The sequence below is a fragment of the Globicephala melas genome, chromosome 6 (assembly GCF_963455315.2).
Source record: "Globicephala melas chromosome 6, mGloMel1.2, whole genome shotgun sequence".
In the NCBI taxonomy this organism is placed as follows: Eukaryota; Metazoa; Chordata; class Mammalia; order Artiodactyla; family Delphinidae; genus Globicephala; species Globicephala melas.
The window spans coordinates 32,254,472-32,276,383 of NC_083319.1; the positions used below are offsets into that span (position 1 = coordinate 32,254,472).

The following is a 21,912-nucleotide window of genomic DNA, read 5'->3' on the forward strand; positions in this document are numbered from 1 at the left end:
TGTTGTAGGTGCCGTGCTGTGAGTTAACCACAGGCGCCTGGAGGTGTGTGTGCAGCTGGGGGGTCAAGGGAGCCTTCCCACAAGAAGTGGTTTTCTTGCATAGGAATAGAAAGAGCTATACTTTCCTAAATTTCTCCCCTCCAGGAGAATTACATTAATAGAGGCTATTTTTATTCTCTATTAGTATCTTACTTTAATAGCAAAGTATTGCTAGGCCTTGCTGTCCTGTTGTTTCTTTCCCAACTCGGCCACTCAGCTAAAAGATCACATACTTGCCCATCTGTGCTGTCTCTCATGTGTTTTACTTACTGGGATGAATGCCAGGGAGGAAGCTGTATGCCCACTCTCATGATGCCGTGTGTAAACTTGCCTAGGGAAGATCAGATCAGTCTTGGAAGCCTGATACTATGATTGTTTTCTTGCCCTAACCATTGCCCAAGCAGAGGAATAGAGCAGGGCATCCCTGGCTATGCACATAGGGAAAAAAACAAGGCCTCTCTTCTGATTTATCAGTTCTGCATAATTCTTTGCCTTCATAATGAGCATGGCTTTCTGATTTAAAATATTGTTGAATAGTCCACTTAAAAATTTTCTAGGATTAGAAGGTGAAGTCCCTGCTCTCTGGCTTCTGGAATGCAACTTTATCCCTTAAATTTTAGACTTTTGCCCAAGCTCAGTGTTCTGGCACCTTCTGTTTCCTGGTTCCTCGAAGATTACTGGTAGTACTTCAGGATCACATCTACAAGTTCCCACGAACCTTAGGATGGTTTTTTTTTTCTCTGAGCCTAGAAACTATAAATTATTTTAAAACATAGATGCTTTTTTTTTTTTTGGTAACCCCACACTTATTTCCACTGCCTGTGTAACTAGGGTGACCGTGTAATTTTTTTCATCCAAACCAGGACATCTGAGAGTGAAAGGGAGCATTAAGTAATAATTTGACCAGGACAAGAGATGTAAATCAAGACTGTCCCAGACAAGATGGGATGTATCATCACCCTGTTCCTAACCAGATCTTATACATTTTTATGTTTGGGTAGCATTCTTAATAGAGAGAAAAAAGATTTACTTCCCACCAAGCATCTGTCACCATTATACCACCATCTTAATAACTAAGCCTATTAAAAAATTTAAGAATACTTGCTATTTTTTTTATCAAGTCTTCACTCATTTTAGGTGTCTCCCTAACACTATTCTTGTAGGTACATAATTTTTCATTAATGTGCCTTTTGTTTAAACTTTGGGGAAAAATAATAGTAATAGTTAACAACAGTAACAGCAGCAACTAACATTTGTACAGTTACTATCAGCCAGGCTCCATTTAGGCACTTAACATGTATAACTTTTTAAATCTTCATGACTACCCTGTAAGATGGGTAAGGTACCAATGGGGAGGGGGATGCAAGGAGGGGAACACTAAGGAAGCCCTGAGTTGTTGGCCCCCATCCTCACCCATATAAGAGGCAGCAATCTGTTATGAAAAATAAAACCTAGAGAGGAAAGAAAGGGAAATAACACCTATGGACTAATTCTATGGAGAATTAGTAAGTGACGAGCACTTTATTCCTTTTCATTCCTATTAACACACTGAGAGGCTGTTTGGTGGAATAAGTACATGAATCTGAGTATTAGAAAACTTGGTTCAAATCCTGTCAAATGCCTACCTCTTAACTTGAACCTTGCCCTTGCCTAATTCCAATCTATTTGCCTGAGAAACCATTTAAATTCCTGCCACTATTCTGTTTCAATACTAGACCATCAGATTATAAAGCCTTCTTGGGTCCCTAATATTCTGAGCCCACTAATCTTATGGTAAGACAGAAAATAACACAATTTTCCCACATCATTTCTTCAGTGATTCATATCCTCTCTCTTCCAAGTCATGACTTTTAATTGGAAAAAGAGATTGAAATGTCTTTACCTCCAAATTCTGAAATTTTCAATTCATGACTTCCAAGTCTTAGAGATGTTATCCAGATTTCTTCTTTTGCTTCATTCATTCCTATGTTAATATACAAAAGTGAGGACTGAGCAAAGGTTTGATACGTCTTAGAAAGCTTTTTAACATTTCAGTACGTATCCCTGAAAACAGCAGAACACACATGCCATGACCTTATCACTCACCATCATGGAGTCACTGATAGGGGTGTAGTTTCTTTTCCCCTTCTCATCACTGTACTTTGTGTTATAAAATACTCTAAGAAGCAGATGATAGGTCCCTTCCCTGTAAGAAGCTTACATTCTAGTTACGGAGATCACACTAGCACAAATGAAAGAATTTTATACCTATGAAGTTGTAAAACATTGCAGAATTAGCCCCAAGTGAAAATGGAAGCCACTGAATTGCAGTTGTCAAGAAATATTCATAGAGAGATGGAAAACTGGACCATGAAGGTCTTGGACACTAAAAGGCAAAAGTAAATTTCATGACTATTTTCTCAGTGGGTTTTCAATAAATATTTATGGAATGAATAACAGGATAGGAAGAAAGCAGGCATTCAATGTCAAGCAGGGGATCTTACAGCAGAGGCAAGAAAGCACAAATCATTTCTTACATGTGGGAAAGAAAAGCAAATATGCCAAATATACCAAGAGTCCAGGCAAATGTGAGGTTTATTACTAACTTCCCTGGCAACGAAGGCAAAAGGAAGAACTCAGAGGCTTATAACAGACTTGACACAAAGCAATACATTAATCCCTTTAAACAAAGAATTATTATATACAAAAATATATACATATTAAATACATATACACATACACGTATGAAAACTACCATAGCCTGTATTTTCATCTAACCAGCTTCATCATTCCCATTCCTTTGTTTTCTCTAAGCACACTAAAACATGAATATTCGTTCATGTTTTGAACCCTTTGTACGAGCAATTCCTTTACCACTTGAAAGCTCACAAACCTGGTCTTCAGTCAGGCAGATTCTTCTTTATAGAGTACTGTTCAAATACCACCTGTTCCACAAAGCCTTCCCGTCTTTTCCAGGCAGAAAGAGTCACTCCATTCTCTGTGTCCTCATATTACTTTGCTCTTCTTTTAGGGTACTTACCATGTTTTACTGTGATTTACTTGCTTTGAGTATCTGAATTCATTAGCCTGCATGGTTTACATGGGTAGATCCTACAGGTCTAATATTTTTCTACGTATGGCACTGACACTCAACATACAACAGGCATTCAGTTAAACGTTTGTTGAATGAATTTATTGCATGTTTCCTCATATAAGCACCACTCAGCAACATAAAAAGCGAATTCAGTAAGCTTTACATAATTTGTAGAAATTCTCACCATTGGGCCTTTTTTTGTGCTGAACCTTGCTAACACCAAGGGTTTTAACAATAAAATGGAAAACATCTTTAGGGGTTAATTAAAGAAATCTTGGTAAACATCTTTTTTAGTGATTAACCTTAATAAAAGACAATCTCAAGTACTTGAGAAATGTATGGATAACATGTATGTATGTACTCGAGTAATTTCCTCAAATATTTATTAGTCAAGTTTCTCACAGGAGCTGGGCAATGGTCCATTCAAGTCTGGAGTATCTATGCTGCTAAATTAAAATCTTCATGCTTTGGCTATCCAATGTACAGGTGACAAGACTGACATTGTTTTGGAGGTTAAGAAATTGAATGTAATTTCCTCTGAGGGGACAAAAGATTTCTTCTCCTTAGGAAACAACTTCTAGACTTGTTCAAGAGCTTAAACAAAACTCAGTTGACTAGTTTTGTAAAATGTAGTATTACAGAAATTGCTTTAGTCTGGAAAAAAACATAAACATAGTTTATTACCAGTTTGTACCTTCACCATAGAAAAAGCTTAAAATCATTCTTACGGAATGTCTGATTTTCAGTGGCATTGTCAGATGGTTGAGTAGTGAATATGAAGAGACAAAGCTGGGGCCAGTATATGGAAGGCTGAACTTTATCAGGTATTCAACAGGATCTGCTGAAAATATTTCAGCAGAAAAATGAAAGACAGTTCTTGTGGCAATGATGTGGGGAATGGCCTAAAGTTGGGGAAGATGAGGTAGGGGATGTGAGGTAATAAAGTCTTTTACTAGAGTGATGGTTATGAATATATTTAAGAAATGAACGCAACTAATATTCAAACAATTAACAAGACCCAGTAAGAGGCTAGATATAAAGAATGGAGACTCCCTGGCTAGAATGGGAGAAAGGAGCCACGCTTGAGTAAAAGTGACAAAGCCACAAGTAAAGCTCTGATCTCCTGATTCCCCATCCAATTCTCTTTCCACTATAGCTGTTGACTGATTTGGAATGTTAAAGCTGGTGTGAAAGACCACAGGCTTCAGCGGGCAACCTGATATGGTGTAACAAACTCAGTTAAATTACTTTGTGGATTTTTTTTTTCTTAGACCATGGCTATAATTCTAGCTTTTGTGCTAACTAGCTTTAATCTTGGGCAAATCATTTGCCTTTGACACCTTTTACATTTCTATATGAATTTATTTCTGTTGTTAATATTGCACAGACGTTTTTCTTGTCTCCCACAATAAATAATTCCTCTGAGGGCAGGAATATGGACCCTATGTGGATCTTCTACCACTGATTGTTTACAATACCCAAGAAGTGTCTCTGTGAAATGGTGTCAAATTAATGAATATAAATAGTTGAGAACATCTTGTTAGAAACAACATGAAATGTTACTCAAAACACAAACAGAACCTGAACTGTTCACATTAATTTAGGCTAGGGGGAAGCCTCCCTACTTTTTATTAGGCCTCTGACTACTTAAAAAGAGTCTCTAGCACTCATAAGTACCTGATAGGCACCGCCATGTTATACTTTATTATGAGAAGAAAATGTCCCATTTCACAGGAGAACCATTTCCCCATGCTTTTCTTCATCCTTCCTCCCAAAGATGTCATGTGGCAGCAACGAAGGGCAAGGGGGACCCTGAAAATGACTTTTCTAAGTTAACACAAAGAATGGCTTGGTTTGGCTTCTGTGACCTTCACTGGAGAAAAATGGTGTACATTTCATGTACAGTGTCTTGTGATTGATAGACAACGACAGTATTCAGTCCTTACTCCTGCGCAAACTACTTTGGGGCACTTACGGGCAGGCAGGCAGCCCACAGAGGAAGGCTTTTGGATTCGCAGAACTCTCCCTATACAGCACACGGCTTCAGTATAACCTGAAAGTTCTTGCTCCGGGAACTCTGGCCAGCACACCCCTTTTCTGGGGCTTCTTAGGTTATTGGCTCCAGCTTAGGTGGGTAGGAGAGCTAAATCAGCAGAAGAAAAGCAAAACTGAGGAAGGAAGAGAGAAGAGGTCATAAGGACAAGGGAGCATAGTCTGTGACTGATAAACACTGAGATGGCTTTTTTATGTGATTTGTAAAATGTCTTTAGAGGCAATTCCAAAAGAAGAGTTTCAAAAATATTCTAAGTAATACTAGCATCACTACAGTAAGTGCATGGCCTCCCAAGGGTACCATTTTAAGGGATAATCATTTGATTCTATGAGTTATGATTGTTTTAAAAAATATTAAAGTTTATTTTAAAATTCAATATAAAAAGCACTGCTTAAGTGATGGCTATGACTCACAAATATAAGGAAATCTGTAGGATGTGTGGGTGGGATGGAAACACTATTAATTTTATAGTCTAAGGACCAAATTCAGCACTGCGTACTTCTGCGTTGGCCACCATTAAAAACTTCGAGGCTGCTGGCCATTTGGTGAGGAAACAGAAGATTTTAAGAAAAGTGCAAATGAATGGCATGTGTAATTTCAAAGCAAGCCTGCCTTACAGAATATATGGGTGTCTGGGTGAAGCAGAGTGAATAGCCCATCTCAATTTTAATACACAGAAGCAACACAGTATGAGAGTAACAAAAGTTTTTGTAGTTCAACAGACTTAGTTTACATCCTGGCTTCACCCATTTGTAGTTGAATAACCCTCTGCAAATTATTTACCTCCTCTGAGACCCAGTTTCCTTACCTGTAAAATGCCTAGTGAAGTGCCTGGCAAACAGAAAATACTCCATAAATATCAGTTCCTCTATAAGGGTGTTTGTTTTTTTTTTTCCAAACTAAGGGTCAAAAAACCCTTTGGTAGATTATGAAATCAATTTAGTAGGTTACAACTAGAATATTTAAAAAACTGAAACAATAAAAAACATCAGAGTACACTATACATAATGGCAAGTATTGTTCCATAATGCACATGCTGAGTTTTGATATAAATGCAGTTTTTACTGTGGATTACAACCAAAAAGTTTCAAAGTCTCTGCTCTACAGAGAAATTCTCAGATTATTATATTAAAAAGGCTTTAGGAATGCTGCCTTTATCCAAATGAGACCCTGTAAATTTTAAGAACTTGAAGTGTTCCTTACCTTCTGACTTGTTGCAATAAAAATAAGACATGAATCATAGAGAAGATAAATTTAATCTGATACTGTAGGGCATTAAATTCTATTTTAAGATTGGTTTCTGTGTTATATTGACTAATTTATACTTCTAAACACTTTATAGTTTATAGGTATATCATTTATAGTTGTTTAAGCACATCTAGAATTTCTACAAAAAGTTGGCTATTAGGTTCTATTATGGGGAAATTAGATACAATTTCTAAATAATTTTAAATTATAAAACTTTTTAAAAGGATTGTAACTTGCCTAAGCATGAAGACTGTTAGAGTAATATTCAAATCCTGATGAGTAGTAAAAATCAAAGGCCTATATGAGCATATACCACAGTGATGTCCCACACTGGCTCAGTAAAAAGGAGAGCTCCCAAAACAAACTGTGAGGGTCAGTAACAGGCCTCTTTTCTCCTTCACGTCTTGAGGTAAAACCAGCCTGACAGTATAATGAGTCCCTACTGCTGTTAAGACAGTGAGCTAGTCAATTTTAGGTTGGCAGAATAAGAATTTTAGGTTGGCTGAAGGGTAGAATATTAGAAATTACAGAATTCAACAATACAGCTGAATCTTGATATAACTGTATCTTAAATTTATAATTTTAGCTGACCAGGCCAGATTGGCTATTATTAGAACCCATGGGACTGAAGTTTAGGAATCTTGTTTTAAATTAGCACCCTGGGCAATTCCGATCCTCATTCTGGTTTGAATGCCCTGTGTTAAAGGGACAGCAAGGATCAGAAAATATAGAAAGAAGGAGTCCAAAAGTATTTATCCCAACGTTACAGGTTGGGATAAAGATCACATATCAAATGCTGGATCAGAATCTGACACTTACTCAAAGTACTTGCCTTCTTGGTATTATATTAAAGATATGAGTCAGCAGGTAGCAATACTTGATGTTTTCCAGTTATTTAAGAACAATGAGAAATGGTGGGTTGCCTCATTGGAATTCACTGGTGAGAAGCAAAAAGTATGAAAGAGAAAGGTCTCTTTAGATTAGATACAGAAGTAAAAGGTAGCAATCAATAAAAGTTATTAAGAGTAAACTCAGCAAGAGAGAAGTGATAAACCATTCAACTACTCGATGAATCCATTTGGCTCCTGAGCAGAGAGTTCACATCTTCTGTGGTGTAGGTGCCCTTTCCTCTGTCCTCAGAAAATAAAGAATAAGGCAAAAGGTGGTTCCTTCCTATTTCAAATCAGTTGAGGGTACAGGATGAGGCTGCCTATATAATCTTAAGTTCTTTTTTTCTAAATTTAAAACTTTTCTGCTATTTGAGATAGACAGTGGGTTGGGCTGAGCCATGCTTGCTGTCAATGTCAAGTGTTGAGATTAGCACCACAAATCCTCCACCAGGACTGAGTTTTGGCATCAGGCTTTGTCCATCATCAACCTTGAATGTGAGAAAAGGCAAGCATGAATGCCATTCTTGGGAAGAAACAGCAGCTGTGCAAAATGAAGGAATCACAGGAGATAGCAAAGCCTGGGGAAAAGGATGGTAGCAATAGAAGTGAGGTAGAAAGCTAGTTCTTAGCTCCTCCAAGTGCCAGCTTAAGAGACTTAGGGTCAAACACTCCCTGCACGGCAAGTACATGAGCCCCCTGAAATTGTAAGATGCCCCAGGAAATGATCTGGTGTTCCCCCCTTGCTTATTTTTTTAGCTCAAAGTCTAACAGCGCTGGAAGTATTTGGAAATCGACACCTCCTCTTTCTCTCACTTTCTTTTTTACCTAGAGGTTACAGTAGAGGATGAACAAAGATGGCAGCCAATACCAAAAAAAAAAAAAAACAAAACAAAAACAACAACAAAAAAAACCAAACATTTGTTATAAAGCAGAAACTGACACATCATTGTAAAGCAATTATACTCTAATAAAGATGTTAAAAAAAAAAACAGATTATGAGAGAAGTCTGCATTACACATGGGTAGAATTCACCCCATAAGTCAAAGAACTTTTCAAAATTACAAGGGAGGGAAGGCAGAGGGGACTAGATATTTGACGTGTTAAGAGACAGGCTGACAGAGCAAGCTTAGTGACTGGCTTTGTAAGTCTACCACTTGAGACTCTGTGTTCTTTATTTACAGAGAGGCAGAAAAAAGAGTTCAGAGCAGAAGCCAGGGTCATAAATTAAGATATCTGAAAGAGAACTTGGGCCTCTCTTTCCATTTTCTTACACTATTTGTTTCCTTCACTTGAAAATATTGTTAGACCAAATTGCAATAGGGCTCACCAAATGGACTCCGTTATGCAGTTTACTCATGCACCTTGCTAGGTCCTGATTTCCCTATTTGATATGAAAAGCTGCTGAACTTCTATTCTTTTCTCTGCTAAAATGCCTAAAAAAACTATATTTAGGAGATAAAGAAGCATATTTACAATATGCTTAGCCTTGGAGTCTCCAAGTCAGGGTTATGGAAGAAACTATTCTGAAAACTATCCTTCCATAACCCAACATGTTCACATATCACAAATCCTTATCAAAGTTATGGTTGGGTTTTCACATTTCCAGGCAAAAAATCTGCTCCCTGGCAGTCCTTAAACTTTACCTGACAAACACTGTACACCCTCAGTCCAGGCTCCTCAATCTCTAACATCCCCATTAACACCCCAGTAAACAACAAAATATATCCACTTATCACAGTTCAATCCCACTTGAGCATCTGTAGCCACTATTTTGAATATAATCATGTTCCAAAAGCTGACTGAGTGTCCAACAGCAGCAAAGGATAGACATGTTGGCGCCAGTAATACTGAAGTTTGGTTTTTAACTGCATTTTTTGTCAGTTTGGCTGGGAAGATTTGGACAGCTGGAAGTGAGCTTCTCCATCATTTTCTGTTTCTTTCTTTGTAACAATTTTCCACCTGTGAAGCCCAACACCCCACCACCAAGTGCAGCTGCAATTCCTGCCACTTTGAAGCCTGCAAGGAGGCCAATCGGACCCCCCACCACTCCTCCGATGAGTGCACCTGCCACAGGCAGAGCTGCCAGCTTGTATTTTGCAGCCTGTAAAAAAAAAAAAAAAAAAAAAAAAATTCAATTTAGAAATTGAGTTGAGAATATCTCCCTGTGGTGATGTGCATTTTCCTCTCATTACTCCTGGCAATGCCTCTTTAACTCGTGGTACATAATTAACCTTAGAGATCGTTCTGGGGTCAGGGGAGGGGAGAAAATATTCCACAGGTACTACAATTGCTCCAGATCTCAGAACTTAAGAGAAATGAGCTACAAAGAGTAGACTGCTATAAATTGATTTTACTTGCAAAACAATCAATCCACTAACTATCTAGCTGGCTTATTTAAACAGTTTCAGCAGCCACAGATACTCCCAAAGCTTTTAAATTGCAGAGATTATTTCGTGCGAATACCTGGGGTTAAAAGCAACATTCTATGGGAAACAAATGGACCCACTCCATGTGTGCTGTCACGCCCTTACAATTTTGCCCCTATTGGATTCTGGAAACCCTCTCTATGCCTCTCCCTGAACTCCTGCAAATATCCCCTTGTAACACCAAATGCCTTAAAGTAGGGCTTCAGTTTATTCTCTTTGAAAAAATTTCTCTCCCAACAGAATGAATCTTAGAGCAGAATATTACAAGAGCCATTGATTTCTCGCACTACCTATGTGTCATTTCTTCCTTATTTTCTTAATTGCTGGTTCCCTCAACATTAAAGAGAGCAGATCAATTGGGTTAATACTAGGGATTCCTGAGAGCCAGAGTACCATTGATTTGTCAGCAGGAGCAGAATCTTACCTTCCCCAAGTTTTTGGTTCCCTCTTCAACATTCACAGCAGCACTGTTGACATGGTCTTCAACGCTGTCAATCTTCTCCTGCTGAGACTAGATGCAAAGGAATTATGAGTGAGCGTCCCTGCTGGGGAGCAGCAGTCAGCCAATACACACTATTTTAATTCCTGTAATCAGAGCCCTGGGTACTGCAGCCTTGCAGTCTTAATAGCATCTGATAAACGATGTCGAAAGTAAAATTCACTCATATGAAAAAAAGAGGGTAACTTAATTATTAGATGAGGGTGGCACCTTTATAGGAAAAAGCATCTCACACTAAAATTCAATCAAACATACAAACATATTATTCTCCAAATGAATCTACTTTCCAGGAGGAAAAATATCTAAATAAGCATTTACGTGTCATGTTGGGTTTTACAGAAAAAAACAAAAACAAAATCAAACCCAAAAGCCTTTTCTAACTTACCTTCTTTGAAGCTTCAGTTTAAAACAGGCAAACTTCCTTAGGAGTTAAATGCCCTTGATCCAATAAACACAAATTATTATATTTTAGGAATAAGAATATAATATGGCTTGATCTGCCATGAAATTGTTCCACCTGTGATATGCACTAGGGAGTAGTAAATGAATTTACTGTCCCATGTTTTATTTTTGGCCCATGTTTCACACCTGTACACTTTAATACATTTTAAAATCGTGACAAGTTAAAATGTTTAATATCCAACATATTAATAAAGCATTCTACATAAAAAGGCAACACCTGTGCTGACACAACAGCAACTCATGGAATCTCTGGGTAGAAGGAATGTTTAGGTCATTGAGTGCAATTTTCCCCTCAGCTGTGTGAAGTCTCACTACACTTCTGACAAGTGGCTACTGAATCTCTGCTCAAACACCTCCAGTGACAGGAACTCACTACTTGACACAGGAACACACTTTTATTTATTTTTTTATTTATTAAAAATTTTTTAAATTTTATTTATTTATTTTTGGCTGTTTTGGGTCTTTGCTGCTGTGCGCGGGCTTTTTCCAGTTGCGGTGACGGGGGGCTACTCTTCATTGCGGTGCAAGGGCTTCTCATTGCAGTGGCTTTTCTTGTTGTGGAGCATGGGCTCTAGGCACACGGGCTTCAGTAGTTGTGGCTCACGGGCTCTAGAGCACAGGCTCAGTAGCTGTGGTGCACGGGCTTATTTGCTCCGTGGCACGTGGGATCTTCCCGGACCAGGGCTCGTACCTGTGTCCCCTGCATTGGCAGGTAGATTCTTAACCACTGTGCCACAGGGAAGTCCCACACTCCCATTTTTAAATCAACTTATTCATACGGAATTTACATATGATAATACGCGGCCAATTTTTAGGGCATATACTTTGATTAGTTCTGACAAATGTATAAACCCACGTAACCACAATCACATCAACATATACACTATTTAGTTTTTGTTTTTTTTAATTCACAGAAAAAAGAAGAGATTCCCTCTTTGATCCCAGCTAAATTTCAACTTCTACAATGACTGTGAAATAATTCAACTTTAATCCTGAAGTATTTGATTGCCCTTATGTAACTGACCTCTTCATTTATACTGAAGCAATTATAACTAACACACTGTTCTAATTCCAATCATTTCATTTGAGAACATGAAACCCAAACAACACATCTAATTTTTCTCCACAGTTGCTTTCTACCAGTATCAATGACATTCTTTCCCTTCTCATATCCTTTTCACTACTGGAGCTTTACATGGTATCCCTTCATTTCCATATTCTCCACTACTATCTTGACATCTCTAACACAATCCCTAAAAAAGTTCTTTATCAGTTTTCCTTCCAACATCTCTGTCAGAGCAAATACAACAGTGGTTCTCATGCATGAGTGTGCACCAGAATCACCTGGAGGACTTCTCAAAACACAGGTTGCTGGGCCCCATCCCCAGAGTTTGATTTAGCAGGCTTGGGATGAGGCCTGAGAATTTGCATTTCTAATGAGTTCCCAGGTGACGCTGATGGTGCAACTCCATGATTCTCATACTTTAAAAACCACTAGTATCTATACACCATAGGATTAAGGGCACAACCTTTGGTCAGATGTCCTGTGTTCAAATCCCAGCACTATCACTGTGCGCCCTTGGACAAATTACTCAAGCTCTCTAGGTGTCAGTATTCTCATCTGCCAACTGAGGATAATGATCCTTACACCTCACACAGCTGAACTGAGGATAAAATGAGACAGTGTCTGTAGAGTATGAGGGTAAAAATTTGAAAAGTCATTGTCTTCCCAAGAAAGCTTAACTCCCATCTTTTCTATCAAAAAATATATCAAACTTTTTCCTGTGATGCTTGAAAATTTCTGGGGCACTACAACATTAAATCTCTCGTAGCATTCACTCATTCATTCATTCAATTTGTATTTTCCTCAGACAATAAAACTTCTTTTATGTTGGCTTTCTTTTTCCAACCCAAAGAGGCATCGAGTGCCAGTGCTTGTAACATTCAGCTTGTCTTGATTTCTGTCGTTATTTCTATTTGGGACACCCCCAACATTTTCAGTTCTTGCCAGAAAGCCTATGCTAGCAGATCAGTCACAGGTATAAAATATCAACCGTCATATCTTGACTAGTTGAGGAGTAGAGGGAAAAGGCAACATGTCTCCTTTCTCTCAGCCCCAAAATAATTCTGCCACGATGGTACAGGCTGCCAGGATTATTGCCATTTCTATACTCCAAGAGTGATTTCAAGACCTCAGGAGAAAAAATATTTTTAATGATTTTTTCTAAAAAGGTTGGATACTGAAGCTCTATGACCTTTTTTCAATAAAGTGTAATTTAAAAAAGTTTTTAATATTTTTTTCCAAGGGCATGGAGTCAAGATGGCAGCACGGGAGGACGCGGAGTTCGCATCTTCCCACAACTAGGGCACCTGCCGGACGCTGGTGGGGGACCTTGAAGCCCAAGGAGATGGGAGGAGGAACCCCCAAGCGACAGGATAGGATGTGGGGGGGAGTGAGGGGGGAGGAGAAGTGGAGGCTGGACAGGACCGGTGCCCATGAGGGGTGGCTGGGTGAGGGGAGGGGTTCCCACGCCTGGAGGAACCCTCAGGGGCTCGGAAGACCAGGGGAGGCGCGGTGGGCGTTTCCCCTGCCCACTTGGGCCCCGGGAAGCCTGCTGGGCTCCTGAGCCTGGTCCTCTGCCCTCTGGTGCCCCCTCCGGCCGCATGGGTCCTAGGGTTGTGGGAGGGATGGAGTGGGGAGAAGAGGAGGAGAGGTGGACAGTGGACAGGGAACCCTCTGGGACCAGAGGATCAGGGGAAGTGCTGCAGGCATTTCCCCTGCCCACTCGGCCCTGGGAAGCCTGTTGAACTTCCACATCTGGTCCCCTGCCTTCTGGGGCCACCCTCTGGCCACATGGGTCCTAGGGGCATAGGAGTGGGGGGGAAGAAGAGAGGCTAACAGGGAGGGAAGCTCTGGGATCGGAGGATGGGGGAACACACCTAGCATATCCCCGACCCGCTCAGGCCCAGGGATCCTGCTGGGGTCCTGGACCTGGTCCTCTGCCCTCCAAGGCCAGAGGCACTCCTGGGCCCCTCCTTTTCCAGCCCTGTGGGCCCTAAACACAGGTCCCGCCCATCACCTAAACCCTGCCCCTGCCTAAGCCCCATGCCCCACAGCCAAGGCCTTTTCCGGCTTCTTTTTTTCTCCTCTTTTTTGCTATTGTGGTTGTTTTACATTCTGGTTGTTGTTTCATCTATATATATTTTTTTGATAAATTTATTTATTTTATTATTTTTGGCTGCGTTGGGTCTTTGTTGCTGCACATGGGCTTTCTCTAGCTGTGGCGAGCAGGGGCTACTGTTCATTGCAGTGCGCGTGGTTATCATTGTGGTGGCTTTTCTTGTTGTGGAGCAGGGGCTCTAGGCACACTGGCTTCAGTAGTTGTGGTGCATGGGCTCAGCAGTTGTGCCTCGTAGGCTTTAGAGCACAGGCTCAGTCGTTGTGGCACATGGGCTTAGTTGCTCCATGGCATGTGGGATCTTCCTGGGCCAGGGCTTGAACCTGTGTCCCTTGCACTGGCAGGTAGATTCCTAACCACTGCACCACCAGGGAACACCCTCATCTATATTTTAATTTTTTTCTAACATATCTGTTAGTTTTCTAATTTATTTTATTTTTTACTCTTTCTTATTGTTCTGCTCCTTTTTTTGTGCCATCCTGCACGGCTTGTGGGATCTAGGTTCACAAGTCAGGGGTCAGGCCTGAGCTCCTGCGGTGGGAGCTCTGAGTCCAAACCACTCAACTAACAGAGAACCTCAGACCCCAGGGAATATTCAACAGAGTGAGGTATCCTGGAGGTCCTCATCTTGGCACCAAGACCCAGCTCTACCCAACAGCCTACAAACTCCAGTGCTGGAAGCCTCAGGCCAACCAACCAGTAAGACAGGAACACAATCCCACCTGTCCAAAAAAAAAAAAAGGGATGACAAAATATATGGCACAGATGAAGGAACAAGGTAAAAACCTACAAGACCAAATAAATGAAGAGGAAATAGGCAACCTACCTGAAAAAGAATTCAGAGTAATGATAGTAAAGATGATCCAGAATCTCTGAAATTGAATGGAGGCATGGATTGAGAAAATACAAGAAATGTTTAACAAAGATCTAGAAGAACTAAAGAACAAACCATCAGAGATGAACAACAAAATAACTGAAATGAAAAATACACTAGAAGGAATCAGTAACAGAATAACTAAGGCAGAAGAATGAGTAAGTGAGCTGGAAGACAGAATGGTAGAAATAACTGCTGAGGAGAAGAATAAAGAAAAAAGAATGAAAAGAATTGAAGACAATCTCAGAGACCTCTGGGACAGCACTAAACACACCAACATTTGAATTATAGGGGTCCCAGAAGAAGAAGAGAAAAAGAAAGGGTCTGAGAAAATATTCAAAGAGATTATAGTGGAAAATTTCCCTAACATGGGAAAGGAAATAGTCACCCAAGTCCAGGAAGCACAGAGAGTCCCATACAGGATAAATCCAAGGAGAAACACACCAAGACACATATTAAACAAAGATTAAATTCAAAGAAAAAATATTAAAAGCAGCAAGGGAAAAGCAAAAAATAACGTACAAAGGAATCCCCCTAAGGTTACCAGCTGATTTTTCTGCAGGCCAGAAGGGAGTGGCAGGATATTCTTAAAGTGATGAAAGAGAAAAACGCACAACCAAGATTACTCTACCCAGCAAGGATCTCATTCAGATTTGATGGAGAAATCAAAAGCTTTACAGAGAAGCAAAAGCTAAGCGAATTCAGCACCACGAACCCAGCTTCACAAATGCTAAAGGAAGTTCTCTAGGCAGGAAACACAAGAGAAGAAAAAGACCCACAAAAATAACCCCAAAACAATTAAGAAAGTGGTAATAGGAACATACATTCAATAATAACCTTGAATGTAAATGGACTAAATGCTCCAACCAAAAGACACAGACTGGCTGAATGGATACAAAAACAAGACCCATATATATGCTGTCTACAAGAGACCCGCTTCAGACCTAGGGACACATACAGACTGAAAGTGAAGGCTTGGAAAAAGATATTCTATGCAAATGGAAATCAAAGGAAAGCAGGAGGAGCAGTACTTGTATCAGATAAAATAGACTTTAAAATAAAGACTGTTACAAGAGATAAGGAAGGACACTACATAATGATCGAGGGATCAATCCAAGAAGAAGATATAACAATTATAAATATTTATGCACCCAACACAGGAGCACCTACCTCAATACATGAGGCAAACGCTAACAACCATAAAAGGGGCAATTCACAGTAACACAATAAGAGAAGGGGAATTCAACACCCCACTTACACCAATGGACAGATCATCCAGACAGAAAATAAATAAGGAAACACAAGCTTTAAATGACACAATAGACCAGATAGATTTAATTGATATTTATAGGGCATTCCACCTGAAAGTGGCAGAATACACTTTCTTCTCAAGTGCACACGGAGTATTCTCCAGGACAGACCACATTTTGGGCCACAAATCAAGCCTTGGAAAATTTAAGAAAACTGAAATCATACCAAGCATCTTTTCTGACCACAATACTATGGATTAGAAATTAGTTACAGGAAAAATGTTACAGGAAAAAAACTCCACAAATACATGGAGGCTAAACAGTGCACTACTGAATAACCAAGAGATCACTGAAGAAATCAAAGAGGAAATAAAAAAAATACATAGAAACAAATGACAATGAAAACACAACGACCCAAAACCTACGGGACTCAACAAAAGCAGTTCTAAGAAGGAAGTTTACAGCAATTCAATCTCACCTCAAGAAACAAGAAAAATCTCAAATAAACAATCTAAACTTACACCTAAAGCAACTAGAGAAAAAAGAACAAAGAAAACCCAAAGTCAGTAGAAGGAAAGAAATCATAAAGGTCAGAGCAGAAATAAATGAAACAGAAACAAAGAGAACAACAGCAAAGATCAATAAAACTAAAAGTTGGTTCTTCGAGAAGATCAACAAAATTGATAAACCTTTAGCCAGACTCATCAAGAAAAAAAGGGAGAAGACGCAAATCAATAAAATTATAAATGAAAAAGGAGAAATCACAGACAATGCAGAAATACAAAGGATTATAAGAGACTACTACAAACAACTATATGCCAATAAAATGGACAACCTTGAAGAAATGGACAAATTCTTGAAAAGGTACAATTTTCTAACACTGAACCAGGAAGAATTAGAAAATATAAACAGACCAATCACAAGTAATGAAATTGAAACTGTTATTAAATCTTCCAACAAACAAAGCCCAGGACCAGATGGCTTCACAGGTGAATTCTATCAAACATTTAGAGAAGAGCTAACACTCAACCTTCTCAAACTCTTCCAAAAAATTGCAGAGGGAGGAACACTCCCAAATTCGTTCTATGAGGCCACCATCACCCTGATACCAAAACCAGACAAAGATATCCCCAAAAAAGAAAATTACAGACCACTATCACTGATGAACATAGATGCAAAAATCCTCAACAAAATACTAGCAAACAGAATCCAACAACACATTAAAAGAATCATACACCATGATCAAGTGGGGTTTATCCCAGGAATGCAAGGATTTTTCAATATATGCAAATCAATCAATGTGATACACCATATTAACAAATTAAGGGAAAAAAAACATGTGATCATCTCAATAGATGCAGAAAAAGTTTTTGACAAAACTCAACACTGATTTATGTTAAAAACTCTCCACAAAATGGGCATAGAGGTAACCTACCTCAACATAATATAGGCCATGTATGACAAACACACAGCAAACATCATTCTCAATCGTGAAAAACTGAAAGCATTTCCACTAAGCTCAGGAACAAGACAAGGATGTCACTCTCGCCACTCTTATTCAACATAGTTTTCGAAGTCCTAGCCAAGGCACTCAGAGAAGAAAAAGAAATAAAAGGAATACCAATTGGAAAAGAAGAAGTAAAACTGTCACTGTTTGCAGATGACATGATACTATACATAGAAAATCCAAAAGATGCCATCAGAAAACTACCAGAACTAATCAATGAATTTGGTAAGGTTGCAGGATACAAAATTAATGCACAGAAATCTCTTGCATTCCTATACACCAACAATGAAAAATCAGAAAGAGAAATTAAGGAAACAATCCAATTTACCATTGCAATAAAAAAATAAAATACCTAGGAACAAACCTACCTAAGGAGGAAAAAGACCTGTATTCAGAAAACTATAAAACACTGATGAGGGGCTTCCCTGGTGGCACAGTGGTTGAGAGTCTGCCTGCCGATGCAGGGGACACAGGTTCGTGCCCTGGTCCGGAAAGATCCCACATGCTGCGGAGCAGCTGGGCCCGTGAGCCATGGCCGCTGAGCCTGCGCATCCAGGGCCTGTGCTCCACAACGGGAGAGGCCACAACAGTGAGAGGCCCGTGTACCGCAAAAAAACCACACAAAAAACACTGATGAAAGAAATCAAAGATGACATAAACAGATGAAGAAATATACCATGTTCTTGTATTGGAAGAATCAATATCATGAAAATGACTATACTACCCAAAGCAATCTACATACTCAGTGCAATCCCTATCAAATTACCAATGTCATTCTTGAGAATGCCAAATAGCCAAAGCAATCTTGAGAAAGAAAAATGGAGCTGGAGGAATCAGGCTCCCTGACTTCAAACTATACTATGAAGCAGCAATAATCAAGTTAGTATGGTACTGGCACAAAAACAGAAATACAGATCAATGGTACAGGATAGAAAGCCCAGAGATAAACCCACACACATATGGGCACCTAATTTATGACAAAGTAGACAAGAACAAAAAATGGAGAAAAGACAGCCTCTTCCATAAGTGGTGTTGGGAAAACTGGACAGATACATGTAAAAGAATGAAATTAGAACACTACCTAACACCATACACAAAAATAAACTCAAAATGTATTAAAGACCTAAATATAAGACTGGACACTATAAAACTCTTAGAAGAAAACATAGGAAACACTCTGACAAAAACCACAACAAGATCTTTTTTGACCCACCTCTTAGAGTAACGAAAATAGAAACAAAAATAAACAAATGGGACCTAATGAAACTTCAAAGCTTTTGCACAGCAAAGGAAACCATAAACAAGACAAAAAGACAACCCTCAGAATGGGAGAAAATATTTGCAAACGAAGCAACTGACAAAGGATTAATCTCCAAAATATACAAACAGCTCATGGAGCTCAATATCAAAAAAACAAACAACCCAATTAAAAAATGGGCAGAAGACCTAAACGGACTTTTCACCAAAGAAGATATACAGATGCTCAACATCACTAATTATTAGAGAAATTCAAATCAAAACTACAATGAAGTATCACCTCACAGCAGTCAGAATGGCCATCATCAAAAGATCTACAAACAATAAATGCTGGAGAGGGTGTGGAGAAAAGGAAACCCTTTTGCACTGTTGGTGGGAATGTAAATTGATACAGCCACTATGGAGAACAGTATGGAGGTTCCTTAAAAAACTAAAAATAGAACTACCATATGACCCAGCAATCCCACTACTGGGCATATAACCTAAGAGAACCATAATTCAAAAGGACACATGTGCCCCAGTGTTCATTGTAGCACTATTTACAATCGCCAGAACATGGAAACAACCTAAATGTCCAATGACAGATGAATGGATAAAGAAGATATGGTATACATATACAATGGAATATTACTCAGCCATAAAAAGGAACGAAATTGGGTCATTTGTAGAGATGTGAATGGACCTAGAGTCTGTCATACAGAGTGAAGTAAGCCAAAAAAACAAATATCGTATATTAATGCATATATGTGAAAGCTAGAAAAATGGTATACAGATGAACCTATATGCAAGGCAGGAATAGAGATGCAGACACAGAGAATGGACACATGGACACAGGTGGGGAAGGAGACGGTGAGACGAATTGGGAGATTAGGATTGACATATATACACTACTATGCATAAAATAGATAGCTAATGGGAACATGCTATAATGCACAGGAAGCTCAGCTTGGTGCTCTGTGACGACCTAGACGTGTGGGATGGTGGGGGGGTGAGGGTGGGTTGGAGGGAGGTCCAAGAGGAAGGGAATATAGGTATACATATAGCTGATTCACTTCATTATACAGCAGAAACTAACACAACATTGTAAAGCAATTATACTCTAATTAAAAAAAAATTTTTTTTCACTAAAATCCTTTGGAATAATTGGAGAAAGGACCACAAAACAAAATGAAGCCTGAGATCACTGATTATTTGAACTGTAATATTCCCCATCACCACAATCACCAGTACTTGATAAAGCCTATCTCACCCTGGACAGTAGTCCACACCTGTAAAGACATATTTACTGATATCAGGAAGCTTGCTTAAATAATGGCATGGAGGTGAAGCAAAGCACAGACCAGCCCCTCTCCTGGGATCAACAAACAGTTGGCCCTCTTTCTTTTTATACTTTCTTCTTCCCCTATTTTGCTTGATTTGAGTCTCAAATTTTGCCCATATTTTCAAATTCTATTCCTTGAGTAAGGAGGACTCAGTGATATAGTTAGACAATTATAGCTAGGCAGCAAATTGGTGTCAGAGTTGTCTATCACTGTCCATAGAATGCCAAACTAGACTCCATTCAGAGCTGAATCTGATCACCACTTGTCCACTATGACCTTGGCTCTTTATGCTGGGCCAAACCATACATACATAACTTTATCCTGGTACAGCACACCAAGGTCCTAACAACAGTGGCAGCTCAGAAGCCTACACACCACTATCTACCAGCCGTCCCTTTTTGCTTCTGATTTGCTTATGTTTGCTTTCATCTCCTAGGCCTCCCAAATCTGACAACCATTAAACTTCCTTTTTAACATTTGGCACCTCATATATGCTCTCAACATCCCTTTAACAATGAGTTAAAACCATTTATGAGAGACTCTGTAGCTTTCTCAAACTAGAGTAATGTATAGACTTTTCCCTTTTTAAAGGAAAACAATTCTCGAAATACTCTAAGAATATGTCTATGGATTTTAAGAAACACTGAATTAGGTTTCCTTGTCTGCCTGAAAAAAATAACAGAATCTTAATAAGCAGTTATAGGAGCACCTAAGAGTCTGAAAAAATGTGATTTATTAATATTTGTCAAGTAGAATGCAATTTAGGCATTTGAAGTCAAAACTAATGAAGAATTGTTTTTCCCTTGCTGGTAGTTGTACAGTTTAATCAGTGTGCTTGGAAAGCTACAGGTTTAAGAAGCTAATGCCAAAATTCCAGGTATGCTCCTTTATTCTTCACTCTCTAAATTCCAGCCAGCTTTCAAGGCCAGCTTTAGTCTTAGATCCCAACCAAGTGAGCTATCTTGGTTCTGAACTCCAAAGATACATAATCTATATGCCTTAATTAACATGCAATCATATACAAAGAAAAGCCCAGAAACAAACACTATGAGATACAGGCAGAGTATACTGTCCTACAGTAGGCAATGAACAGAGTAGGTAAGTATGGTGTTGACATTAGGAGATTTTAGTAATAGGAAAGGGACTATAGGAACCATAGCACTAAAATGTCTAAAGGTATTAGTGGTGGCAAAGCAGAATACCAAGCAAAGAGGGAATCTAACAAGGGAGGGACAAAAGAAGGAATGCAGTGGGTCAGTGTGGTAGGGAAGGGAGTGGGAAATAGTAGAAAATATCTCATGGAGTCTTCCCACCAATTTACAAAGCTAGTGTTGTTAACATCCTCAAGGTCGCATTGGTAATAAATGGAGGAATCTGATCTAATCTATTACAACCCAGTTTTATGCATTGGGACTAAAACTTGATTATAAGAGCCATAAGGAATAAGACAAAAGGTAGAGACAAAACTGGACTAGTAGCAGTGGTGATGTGCTGTTGAGCGAATGGCCCAGAGATCTTCTAATTCCCCTTGACTAGAAATAGGGTTGGTTCCACAGTTACAGGAATAGAAGAGGACACTTGAGCAATAAGGTTGAAGAAAAAACCAGGGTGCCTAGTAGATATTAATTTATTAACATGTATTGGACCACATGTGGATCTCTCAATGGCTTTGCAAGTACTTTTTTATTGTGGTAAAAATATATATAAAATTAACAATTTTTAAGTGTACAATTCAGTGGCATTAAGTACATTCACAATGTTGTGTAACTATCTTGACTAAACTATAGGTTCTTTTTTTATACTATTCTCTATTCTTCATTGAGTTTGGCACAG

The 21,912-nt window shown here is 39.1% G+C and overlaps 1 protein-coding gene across 5 annotated transcripts in view; it reads right to left on the reverse strand.

Moving 5' to 3' along the window:
• Positions 1-3,189: 3,189 nt before the first annotated feature.
• STX17 (syntaxin 17) overlaps positions 3,190-21,912 on the reverse strand; it is an 84,677-nt gene continuing 65,954 nt past the window's right edge. For 3 of the 5 annotated variants that reach the window (XM_030829848.2, XM_030829847.2, XM_030829850.2), the window contains exons 7-8: positions 10,154-10,240; positions 3,190-9,404 (exon numbers count right to left, since the gene is read on the reverse strand). In XM_030829848.2, the coding sequence (XP_030685708.1) occupies positions 9,165-9,404; positions 10,154-10,240 (327 nt within the window). In that variant the 3' untranslated portion in view covers positions 3,190-9,164. The remainder of the gene's footprint in view (positions 9,405-10,153; positions 10,241-21,912) is intronic. The other 2 variants (XR_011377530.1, XR_011377531.1) reach the window with 2 other exon arrangements.